The 12,925-nt window shown below is 43.2% G+C and overlaps 1 protein-coding gene across 2 annotated transcripts in view; it reads right to left on the bottom strand.

Moving 5' to 3' along the window:
• Positions 1 to 1,593, bottom strand: part of mmaa (metabolism of cobalamin associated A) — a 34,728-nt gene extending 33,135 nt beyond the window's left edge. For both annotated transcript variants that reach the window (XM_069926343.1, XM_069926342.1), the window contains exon 1: positions 1,151 to 1,593. In XM_069926343.1, coding sequence (XP_069782444.1) covers positions 1,151 to 1,529 — 379 coding nt within the window. In that variant the 5' untranslated portion in view covers positions 1,530 to 1,593. The remainder of the gene's footprint in view (positions 1 to 1,150) is intronic.
• Positions 1,594 to 12,925: the final 11,332 nt, after the last annotated feature.

A 12,925-nucleotide genomic window follows, 5' to 3' on the forward strand; every position in this document is an offset into this window, starting at 1 on the left:
GAATTAGAAGTTCTTGACCGTCTCCACTACTGAGCCCTCGTCGAGGACTGGGTCATGTTCCTGTCTTCCTCCTGAAGTCCACAATCATCTCCCTGGTTTTGCTGACGTTGAGCCCAAGGTTGTTGTTGTTAGACCATTTAACAAGATCAATCTCCTTCCTCTACACTTCCTCATTGCCGTTTGTGATTCTGATGACAACTGTGGTGCCATCGGCAAACTTGTAGAAGGTATTGGAATTGTGCCTGACTACACAGTTGTGGGTGTCTAACGAGTAGAGCAATGGACTAAGCATGTATCCTTGGGGTGCGTCCGTGTTGATGATCAGTGAGGAAGAGACGTTGTTTCCAATTTGTACTGACTGTAGTCTTCCAATGAGAAAGTCAACAATTCAGTTGCAGAGAGGGGTACAGAGGCGGAGAGTTTGTAGCATTGAGAGAATAATGGTATTAAAGGCTGAGCTGTAGTCTATGAATTGCTTTTTTTCCAGGTGAGCCAACGATATTGCGACGATTGGGCAAATTGTAGTGGGGCTAGATCTTTACTTAAGTATGGGTTCATTCTGGCCATGTCCAAACACTCAATGCATTTCATCACAGTAGAAGTTAGTGCTACTGGGCAGTAGTTGCATCACGCTTGGTAGAGGGGCGCCAACTCTCAAGACAAGAATAAACTCCAGAGGGTTGTTAACTCAGCCTGTGGCATCACAGGAACCAGACTTCACTCCATCGAGGACATCTACATGAAGCGGCGTCTTTGAAAAAGCAGCCCCTATCTTCAAAGACCCCCACTACCCGGGCCTTGCCATCTTCACTCTGCTACCATCAAGGAAAAGGTACAGGATCTAAAGAAGAGCACTCAGCGGCACAAGGATGGCTTCTTCCCCGCTGTCATCAGATTCCTGATTAATCAATGAACCAAAGACGGTCTTACTTTTCGTGCACTAATATTTTTTTTTATAATAACGTCATAAGCTAGTTAGACTATGCACATTTGCATTTTGATAAAAACACTGAATTTCATGACTTGTTCGTGACAATAAGCCCTAATTCTGATGCTGAATACAGCATGTATTCTGTATTTGTCAATAACTTATTTTGATGAAGTCGTTATTGCTAATCAGGAGTAGTTTAAAAGGTCACTCGGTACTGACCCATTCTGAATGCCAGCGGTCTCCTGTCATTCCCAACTTCCCGTTCCCTCTGGCAAGCCAGCACTCTCTGCAGGAGTAGCTGAGCGAGACGCTGCTTCTGTTTGTGAGTGGACTCCACCAGGGTGATGCCTTCGGCCAGGCAGGACCTGTGTCCGTTCAGCAGCCCTGTTCCCAGACGCTCAAGCAGCCGCCTCTCCCAGTCGGACAGCGCCGGCTCCGTCCTGAGCCCCCGCAGGCCCGCCGGGGCCGGGCGCACGATCAGCAACCCCGCGTCAGCCGTGCACCGGTGTGCGAGCCTCGGGCGCGTCCTCCGGGAACGCGCCGCTCTTGAACCGTGAAGAGCCGCGCGAGCCCAACCGCCCCAGTTCGCCCGCAGCATCACCCGTCCCCGCGGCGTCCGCGACCGATGAAGGAAGGTGCAGACTACCCGGCATACACTGCACGGGATGACTTCCGCTGCCTTGTCACTCCACGCATGCGTTCACTTGACACCGGCTGGAGCATTCATTCGGAATTAATACGAGGTGAGGCACCTTCATCATTCTTCAAGGAACTTCAGGGACGGGGTGTTGCGCTTTTTAACAATTTATTGTATTAAAGATGAATGTTAGAAATTAAAGTACCTTTAAAGAAATTGCTTGAGACAAAAATTGAGAACAAAGAACATTTATTACAACAACAATGCAAAGTTGGGTGCTTCCCCTTACCCTGGGAATACACACACATACTGGGGCTCACCCAACTTTTATACAGTCAATTTCAGTATCAGAGTGCCCTCCCCCTTACATTCTTCTGCCCCCTGGATGGGTTTGGCATAGGTAATCCTTCCTGCCTACGTGCAGTTTCAGTACACTTGGAGGACCAGGGGGTATCCTGTGGGTGTCCCATCATGTCATTGTCCTTATTCACACCTTCCTGATTCTCGGGGCTACAATCTCTTGGTATGCGGAGTTGACTCATTCTATCTAGGGTTGGCTAGTTTCATATGTATAAATCTGTGTATGGTTAGCTAATTAGATATGTAGGACTTGGTACTTCTGTCCAGGTCTAGGAGACCTTTATCTGATCCAGACTACCTCAACTTCCTACATTCTATTGTACCTTACCATTCCTTTTCTTAGTCTTATGGTGGCTCTTGTCACACAGAAGATTCTTATGTTAATCGTGCTGACTCTGCTTTCCTGCATCCTAATCCCCAAGCTCATCCTGTTTGTACTGGTTATAGCCATTAACTGATGAATTTTAGTTTCTTCCATGTTCATAATTTTAGATCAATTTTCCCATCTCTCACATGAAGAAGGAATATGTTCTTAAATAAGAAAAGTCTGCAGCGTTGAGTGCAGTCTACAAAAGTGCTCGAGAAAGTCAACAGGTAACGCAACCTTAAGGCCAGAGGTGTTCAAACCGCCCCCAATCTCACAGTTCACCTTAAGCAATCCCCTATGCCAAGGTTGCTCTGTGAGTAGTAGGGGATTGCTTAAGTTAGTGGAAATAAAAAGATTTGAAAACCAGTTTAAATCGCACCTAATTGACTCGTTATGTGCACGGTTTCATAACTCCAAAGGAAGTGGGCAAATATTTCAGTAACAATTGGGTCTAGACCCACTAACATTACCACCTTAAGCAATCTCTGATCATTGAGCTACAATCCCAGTATGGCCCACCCAAATGCTTTTTAAAAATTAGCACCTCAAGTGTCCTCTATTGAAAGAGAAACAGTGTACATTTTAAGAGCAGAAGGAGAGAAACAAGTTGGTCTCAGTGGCAAAGGGAATTTATCAAATCAGGTGAACTAGCAGGACGTGTAATGCTCAGCATGCCAGAACATACAAATAAAGGTTAAAAAGGGGCAGCTGACCAGTTTCTCTTTCAATAGAGGCCACCTGATGTGCTAAGTTTTAAAAAGCATTTGGGTGGGCCATACTGGGATTGTAACTCAATGATCAGAGATTGCTTAAGGTGGTAATGTGAGTGGGTCTAGACCCAATTGTTACTGAAATATTTGCCCACTTCCTTTGGAGTTATGAAACCGTGCACATAACAAGTCAATTAGGTGCGATTTAAACTGGTTTTCAAACCTTTTTATTTCCACTAACTTAAGCAATCCTCTACTACTCACAGAGCAACCTTGGCATAGGGGATTGCTTAAGGTGAACTGTGAGTTCTCAAACTTAAGATTTCAAATGGGCACAGATTGAAATAAAATATTTTGTATTGGCGCTATGTTGGCACTACAACTCCCAGAAGGCTTTGAACCGACTGTGACAACACTCCGTGACGACGTCAACATCTGTTGGGCCAGTGATTTGGGCTTTTAAAAGGTTGCGTGCATTCTGAACAGTAAATCCATTTGATTTACTGAAGAAACACCTTTTGTGGTTATTTCATTGTGTCCACAATTGGTGACCCCAACGTGACAGGGGCCAGGCCGTCACTAAGAGGGTCGGCGACTTCCTACGGGCTCCACCATGTTCCGTCACGTATGATGCTTTAAAAGCACTTTTATTGCAGGTATATGGTATGTCTTGTAGGGAAAGACCAGCCAAACTACTATATCTTGATGGGTCGGGAGACTGCGCCTCTTTTGAACTAATGGACGAAATGCCGTTCCTGGCATCTGGTGAAAGTTCCAATCTGCTATTCGAGAAGCTCTTTTTGGAATGAATACCAGATAATATTAGGCATGTTGTGCAGACTTGTCTTCATTCGAAGACCCAAGAGCTGTAGCAGCAGAGGCAGACGTTCTATGGCTGGCTAAAAAGGACAACAAAGACAAGTCTGCACAACCAATCCCTCCACTCTTGACCCTGTGTCACACTCTAGTGCTCTTAGCACAGCACTCCATATAAACAAACAATGCCCCAAAACGGGCAAGCAGCCTGTGGCCACCTCATTTTGGTGGTGTTATCACAGGCGTTGTGGAGTACTCGCAAGTACCTTCCACCCTGCTCGTTTGCGGTGAACACTCAGGCCAACTACCAGTAAGGACTGCAGCAGTTGGCAAAAAAACCTGCAAGCTTATTTTATGTATGGGACCAACTGTCCCAGCAAAAATTTCTGGTGGACATGGATTTAGAAGTTAGTGTATTGCCACCCACCCGTTTTGACACCCGCCATCCTACCCCAGACCTGCAACTTCTGACCTTTGGCACCAGGAAGATGAATGTCAAGTTCGAGAATCATCTTTACACTTGGCCATTCATTATAGCAGCAGTTCCCTGACCTTTGCTTGGTGCAGATTTTCTTTGGGCTCATTCATTTCTTGTAGACTTAAAAGGGTGTCGGCTAATAGATAACTATTTTTCAGACCATTCTTCTGGCAGACACCTACACCCCTGCTCTATGCCTCCAAACATTAAGTAGATCAGTGGATGAATTCTCCAAGCTGTTAAAAGATTTCCCAGAGATTACTACTCTCTAACAATTTTCCACCTCCACTGCAAAGCACGGTGTTACTCATTGCATTTGTACTAAGGGCCCGTCTATCCATGCTAAAGTGTGTCGCTTACCACCAGAGAAGATGTGTTTAGCTAAGGAAGAGTTTGCCAAGATGGAGAAACTAAGCAAAATTCATAGGTCTGTCAGCCCCTGGTCATCCCCATTACATATGGTCCCAAAATACAATAGAGGACCACAATTTACTTCCTTGATGTAGATGGTCTTGTCTTGCTTACTCAGTACAACAATTCTTCATACAAATGCCTATCAACCCCAGGCTAATGGAATAGTGGAAAAATTTCATCGACATCTCAAGTCAGCCTTGATGACTTGGTTAGACAGCCTGAACTGGGTTGATGAGCTGCGTGGGTATTACTGGGCATGAAAACTGCAAAGGAAGACCTCCAAGCTTCATCTGCTGAGCTTGTGTATGGCACACCGTTGGTGGTCCCAGGGGAGTTCGTCCCCTATCATTCCAACTTCAATGATGATCCTAAGGAACTGTTGACTAGGCTAAGGGAGACTGTAGGAAAATTGACCTCTACATCATGATATTTGGGTGGAGGACACTCTTCAGGCCTGAGTACCTCAAAAACTGCAAATACATCTTTGTCCATAGGGGAACAGTTGGTCAACCTTTCCAGATGCCCTACAAAGACCTTATGATACTCAGGCAAACTAGGTCGACCTGCATTTTGACCTGCTGGTTCGGGGGGGTGTGGGGGTGGGGGGTTGGTATAGGGGCACTATGGCAGCACAACTCCTGGAAGGCAACAAACCAGCTAAGTGACGTCAGTGCATGACGACATCAACGCGTGTCGGGCACGTGATTCAGACTTTTAAAAAAAGGTTGTGCGTGTTCTGAACAGTAAATTCATTTGATTCACTGAAGAAATGCCTTGTGTGGTTATTTCATCATGTCCACTGCAATTTCAGTGGCCACACGTTTTTTTTACGTAGTCGGTAGGAGAGAAGTACAGAATAAGCTAACTAACGTGACTGATTCACAGGGAAGAGGACCCATAAAATTTTAAGCAGAGACCCAAGGGGGCCATAGCCAACAAAAGATTGAGAATAGCTGATGTAGACTGTGGTCCTTCCCCTCAATGCAGATCATGCAACAATAACAGATAAATAAGACAAGTATAGAAATTTGAGTTACAATAAGTCAAATAGTGTAGGATTTGGAAAAAAATATTTAAAAACAACAAAACCATAAATCTATTTCAGAGTCTGATAACAGCTGAAAAGAAATTGTCTTTGAATCTGGAAGTTCATATTTTTAAGCACGTGTACCTTTTGCTCAACTGAAGCAAGGTTGAGAGTACAACCAGAGTGGAATGGGTCTCATGGTAACAGCTTTCCTCAGACAATGGGAGAAATAGTTGGAGTCAATGGAGAAGAGGATGGTTTGCATGATAGCCTGAATTGGGTTTACATCTCTCTGTACACTGCAGTCTTGGGCAGATCAGTTCCTGTCCCAAGCTGTGATGCATCTGTGTAAAGATTGGTAAGAGACCTCAGATACATGCTAAATTTACTCAGGCTCATGAGAAAGTAGTCTTCAGTGCACTTTCTTGGTTGTAATATCAACATGGTTGGACCAGGACAGTTTGTTGATGATCTGTACAACTACGAGTGCAAAGCTCCACCTCAGTATCACTGATAATATTGAACATGTGCTCCTGTTTTCTGAAGACCACCAGTACCTTAATTTTGCTAAGAGCATTGTTAACCTGACAAAATGGTAGCAGACTCTCTTATCTTCTCCTATACTCCATCTCATTGTTACTTGAGATCCAGTCTACAACAGAGGTTAAGCACATTGGGCCCATACTTATTGAAGCTTAGAAGAATGAGAGGTTATATTACTGAAACTGGTAAGATTCTGATGGGAATTGATAGGATGCATATTAATGTTTCAACTATATCGTAACCAGGGAGAGGAAAATCTACACTGAGACAGACCTGTCCAGACCTTTCAAGTGCAAACCATCATTAATTTTCAGTATCCTTTGTGAGGACTGCTTCATAATTTCACCCTTAAATGTGTCTTTACAATAGGTTTCACCACTATTTGTGCAGTGTCGTTTTTCCTTTTTCATGTTGGGATGGATGTCTCCCTGAACTTTGCCCTCTGTGTGATTGAAAAGTGGTGTGTAATGGAAGACATCTTGCTACCCAACCCACTGTCAACATTTTAATGAAGCAAATTCAGAAAAAAACATACAAACTCAACTCCTGCATAGTCCCACTTCTTTTTGCCTGTTATCATAGCTCAACTGCAGATGGCATTTCACTGTCACTCCAACCTGCATCAATTGCATCGACCACAAAAACAACTTTGTTAACTACAATTTTGTGTTTAACATCATTATACAGGTACTAGCAAAACATGATCAAATTAAAAGGATATGGAACTCATCAGAAGACCCCAATCAGTGCAGTCACCAACATCAACTTTTTTTTGCTGACTATGAACATAGGGATACCTCAGATCCCTTGCTCTATGTCCGATACAATCATGACTATGAAAAGCCAAATTTAGCTCCAATACAATCTATACATTTGGTTGATGGCTGAATAACTGGAAATAGTGAGTTAGAATACAAGATGGACTTTGAGAACCTGGTTGGATAGTGCCAGAACAACAATCTTGCTCGCAACACCTCCAAAGCCATGGAGTTTGTTGTGGATTTTATGGAAGGCAGGCTGAGGCATCATGCATCCCTTTCCATTGACGTGATGGAGGTGAAGTCCATATATTGGGGCACCTCTTTGGGAATTAGCTTATTGAAGCACACCAACACCTCCACTTTTAAGAGGTCTGCAGAAATTTGGAATGATGTTGAATATTCCATTAAACTTTATCAGTGTATGATGAACTGCTGACCTGTTGAATTCATGATTACCTGGCCCTGCCCCGTCCTGTGACTTTACCTGTGGTCCCTCCCTCTTTTGACTTTGTATAAAGCCTCCAACACCCTGACCCTTCACAGGAAAGGCCGAGTCATGGCACAGGATGATGTCCTTGTCCATTGTGAATAAAAGACTGTGACTCCATCTCAGCCTCTCAAATTATTTACTGTGCATCAGTGTACTGAGGAAAGTATACTGACTAGTTGCGTCACTGTCTTCTTTGGTAACTTTAAGTGCCAAGATGTAGAAGGTAGCAAACATAGTCAAGACTATAACAGGTTCCAACCTCCCATCCATTGAAGACATCTATGTGAGGTGCTACCTCAAGAAGGCAGCCAACATCATAAAAGATCCCCATCACAATGGTCACAAGCTCTTCTCACTGTTGTCTTCAGGAAGATACAGAAGCCTAAATTAAAAATAAAAATGCTGGAGAAACCTAGCAGGTCAAACAGTGTACTTTATATAGCAAAGATAAATAACCAACAATTCAGTATTGACCCCTTCATCAAGGTATGGAAAAATGTCGGCAAGTGTCTGCACAAAAAGGGGAGGGATATGGTCCCAAAGGGAAGAGGTAATGGCTTGAGAAGGCACAGCAGCAAGCAGGGGGAGGAGGGAATAGAGAGGGAATGGGGTGGAGAGTTGAGGGAAAGATGAAAGGAGGGAGAACTGAGAGTACGTTCACAGAAAATGGAGAAGTTGATGTTAATATCATCTGGCTGGAGAGTGCCCAGATGGGAAATCAGGTGTTATTCCTCCAATTTATGGGTGATCTTGGTGGGATAGTATGAGGCCATGGACAGACATGGGAGAATGGGAGTGAGTTTCAGAACTGAAATGGTTGGCCACTGGGAGATCCCTGTCACTGATGCAGACAGAGTGAAGGCTAAAGTCCTGCACATCTCTGTTTAACAAGTTCTCTCCCCCCCCCCCCCCCCCCCCAAATGCTTATCAGGCTTTTGAACCTCCCCTTAATACACTGAACATAAACTGCTCCAGCACCACAAATAGGCCTGTCTGGACAAATGAAACACCACTTTTTACATCTTTCATATTCATTACCTCTCTGAACAGTAGTTTAATTTATACTATTGCATTTTTTTTTAAATTGAAGTACCTGTTTGGCTGCAGCAATAATTTACAGTGCTCTCCATAATGCTTGGGACAAAGACTTTTTTTTCCCCATTATTTCCCCCTGAGATCCAGTTTTAAATTTGTAATCAAACAATTCACATATAATTAAAGTACATTTTATTCAAGGTTCTTGTATACATTTTGGTTTGACCATGTAGAAATTACAGCACCTTTTATGCTTAGTTCCTTCATTTTAGGGCACCATAATGTTTGGGACATTTGGCTTCACAGGTGTTTCTGAGTACTTGGGTGTGCTTAATCGCTTCATTGGTGCAAGTATAAAAGAGCTAGGCTTGCTTCTGAACTTTGGAGTTGGTAGTTGCCATTTTGTTTTGAACACAAAGACCAGAGTTGTGCCAATGAAAGTCAGAGAAGCCATTATGAAGCTGAAAAACAAGAACAGTAAGAAACATTGCCCAAACCTTAATGTGATGAGCTCAGTAATCACAAAGGGAATGGTAGGTCAAGGAATGGAACACCTCCACTGTTGATGACAGAATGAAGTAAAATCCCCAGGCGTCAGTCTGACAGATCAGAAACACTCTTCATGAGCCAGGGGTGGATGTGTCAATGATGACCGTCTGCAGAAGACTTCATGAACAGAAATAGAGGCTAAACCGCAAACCACTAGTTAGCCACAGAAACACAACGGCCAGGTTCCAGTTTGCTAAGTATTTGAAAAAGGGTCTTGTGTACAGGTGAAACCAAGATTAACCTGTATCAGAGTGACAGCAAGTGCAAAGAGTGGAAGTGTAAAGGAACTGCCCAAGATCCAAAGCAATCCACATTTGTGAAATGTGATGGTGGGGGTGTTAGGGCCTGGGCATGTATGGCTGTCACAGGAACTGGCACACTTAATTGATGAAACTGCTGATGGCAATAGCAAGATGAATTTTGAGACAGAAAGAAAAATCTTATTTGCTTAAGTTTGAGCAAATGCCTCCAATCCCATTGGACAGTGGTTCATCCTCCAGCAAGACCATGACCTCAAACATACTGCTGAAGCAACAAAGGAGTTGTTCAAAACTAAAAACTAGAAAATTCTTGAATGGCCAAGTCACTTACCCAATCTAAATCCAATTGAGCATGCCTTCCTGAGCTGAAGGAAAAACTTGGGTGACAAGCCCCCAGAACAAACAGGAGCTGAATATAGGTGCAGTAGAGAAAGGCATGACAGAGCAACACCAGAGAATATACTCAGCATCTGTCCATGCTTGAAGTCTGTGATTCAGTCATTGCATGCAAGGGAAATTGTCTTGGGTAAACTTATACCTCTCATTTTGTTTGTTTTAGATTGGTCACAGTGTTTGAGCTACTGAAAGAAAATAGACACACACACTGAGAGCAGTTCAGTTTATACAAATGTTTATTATAAATTCAAAAGCTGATTTCAAACTACAATATGCAAGCCCTTCCCAACTATACTTATCAACGCCTGGACTGGTCCCAACTGCCGAAGCGAGGCAACGACTGCACACTTGTAGTAGGTTGTCAGGGTGCCGGTAGCAGCTTCTCCACCTCCGCCAACCGGGACGTTGGCTGGACTCTAAAAGTTCTTCTTCTTGCTGAGAGATGTTGCCACCTCTCGGAGAGTCTCAAACTTCAGCAGCGGGACCATGGCTTATATTACCCAAAAACTGCTTACCCAAGCACCTATTCCCACCACAGCAAGAAAGATAAGCGAGCAAGCTAGCATGCTAAGCTTCTATCGAATAACATAATTTTCAGCTTATCACTTTGAATACAATGGTTTATTTTGCATCAAGGCTAGGCCTCTGACAGTTTGTGACCAAAACAAGCAGGAAGATTAAATGTTCTTGGTACACAGATGTCCTTTCGTCAGATAACAGCATCTCTGGCCCCTCGGTGGAATTTAGCTTATGTCTGCTGATTCTAAAACACAAGCAGGTTCTCAGCCTTGCAGAAGCAAAGGCTGCAAAAGTAAGAAACATGGTTTAAATCTTCCATTACGTTACAGATATGCAACAAAGCATAAACATGACTACTTTAATATACATAGTATTGCTATGTCCCAAATATTATGGTGCCCTAAAATGAAGGGACAATGCATAAAAAGTGCTGCAATTTCTACATGGTCAAACCAAAATGTATACAAATAACCTTGAATAAAATCTGGAATGTGTACTTTAATGACATATGAATTGTTTGATTACAAATTTTAAACTGGAGCACAGGGACATATAAAGAAAAAAAGTGTTTTTGTCCCAAACATTATAGAGGACACTGTATGGACATGGTACTTGTATGTATGACAATAAACTCATAATTTGGTTTTTAAGCATTAGGAATTCTTATGTAACTGCAAAAAAAATTAGAATATTAAGCACTTACATTTTTCCAAAATGCAAAACTACCTCCAAATGTCCTATCATGCTTTATTACACTTATACAAAAGGTCAGTGCTGTTAGCAGCATTATCTATTGAAGATTTGGCACTTTGTGATAGTGTGTACAGTTATTTGATTTATTATTACTGTATTTTACAATCTTTAGTGTTAAAATATGGAATTGCAATGCAAAATACTAAAGTAGGAGTAAAATAGTTTGGTGGTTTAAAGGATTTATGCATAAAATTTTGGTATGCGATGATTTAAAAAACTAATCTTCATGTAACTAGCATATACATCTAATGCCTTCTATTCTTCTTTGGCATGGCTTCGCGGACGAAGATTTATGGAGGGGGTAAATGTTTTAGTCAGCTGCAGGCTCGTTTTTGGCTGACAAGTCCGATGCGGGACAGGCAGACACGGTTGCAGGGGAAAATTGGTTGGTTGGGGTTGGGTTTTTCCTCCTTTGCCTTTTGTCAGTGAGGTGGGCTCTGCGGTCTTCTTCAAAGGAGGTTGCTGCCCGCTGAACTGTGAGGCGCCAAGATGCACGGTTTGAGGCGATATCAGCCCACTGGCGGTGGTCAATGTGGCAGGCACCAAGAGATTTCTTTAGGCAGTCCTTGTACCTTTTCTTTGGTGCACCTCTATCACGGTGGCCAGTGGAGAGCTCGCCATATAACACGATCTTGGGAAGGCGATGGTCCTCCATTCTGGAGACGTGACCCACCCAGCGCAGCTGGATCTTCAGCAGCGTGGACTCGATGCTGTCGACCTCTGCCATCTCGAGTACTTCGACATTAGGGATGAAAGCGCTCCAATGAATGTTGAGGATGGAGCGGAGACAACGCTGGTGGAAGCGTTCTAGGAGCCGTAGGTGATGGCAGTAGAGGACCCATGATTCGGAGCCGAACAGGAGTGTGGGTATGACAACGGCTCTGTATACGCTAATCTTTGTGAGGTTTTTCAGTTGGTTGTTTTTCCAGACTCTTTTGTGTAGTCCTCCAAAGGCGCTATTTGCCTTGGCAAGTCTGTTATCTATCTCGTTGTCAATCCTTGCATCCGATGAAATGGTGCAGCTGAGATAGGTAAACTGGTTGACCGATTTGAGTTTTGTGTGCCCGATGGAGATGTGGGGGGGGGGGGGGGGGGTTGGTAGTCATGGTGGGGAGCTGGCTGATGGAGGACCTCAGTTTTCTTCAGGCTGACTTCCAGGCCAAACATTTTGGCAGTTTCCGCAAAACAGGACGTCAAGCGCTGAAGAGCTGGCTCTGAATGGGCAACTAAAACGGCATCGTCTGCAAAGAGTAGTTCACGGACAAGTTGCTCTTTGCACACAATTACTCACAACTATATTACCGTATATTATATCATACTCTATGTCGTCATTAATAACCCCCATCCCTCCCCCACCACAAGATTACGGTGCCCTATTTGGATAGTCACTTCAAACTGTGCTTAATGTGGTTTATCAAACAATGCAAGATTTCCAGGTTTGGGCATGTTAAAGACATAGGCAAGACACAAAACATTAATGTATCTAAATTGTGCTGTAAGTTGGTAAAATTATCCAGCAACATCTATCATTAAACTAGTTTACCATACATGCTTTCTCCCCCACCAAAATTGAAAACAAGGATATTTAATCAAAAATTTACTGCCTAGACATGCCATTGTAAATTCAAATTGTTCAATTCTTTTTCTAAATTGTTGTGATCAAAATGTTTTCATTTTACAGACAAAGGTAGGAACACATTACGATTCAACATCCAACTTTATCATTGGCAATTTTACATAAATGCTACCCAGTGTCAATTAATTCAACATTTTAAGTCTACTTTTTATAAACTGTAGGAGTATTTGTTGCTCAATGGGAAACAGCTTCACAAACTTGCGCTGGGTTTTGCTGGTGTTATGGGCCCGGAGGACCCCAAAA

Source organism: Narcine bancroftii, chromosome 3 (genome assembly GCF_036971445.1).
Source record: "Narcine bancroftii isolate sNarBan1 chromosome 3, sNarBan1.hap1, whole genome shotgun sequence".
NCBI classification, from domain to species: Eukaryota; Metazoa; Chordata; class Chondrichthyes; order Torpediniformes; family Narcinidae; genus Narcine; species Narcine bancroftii.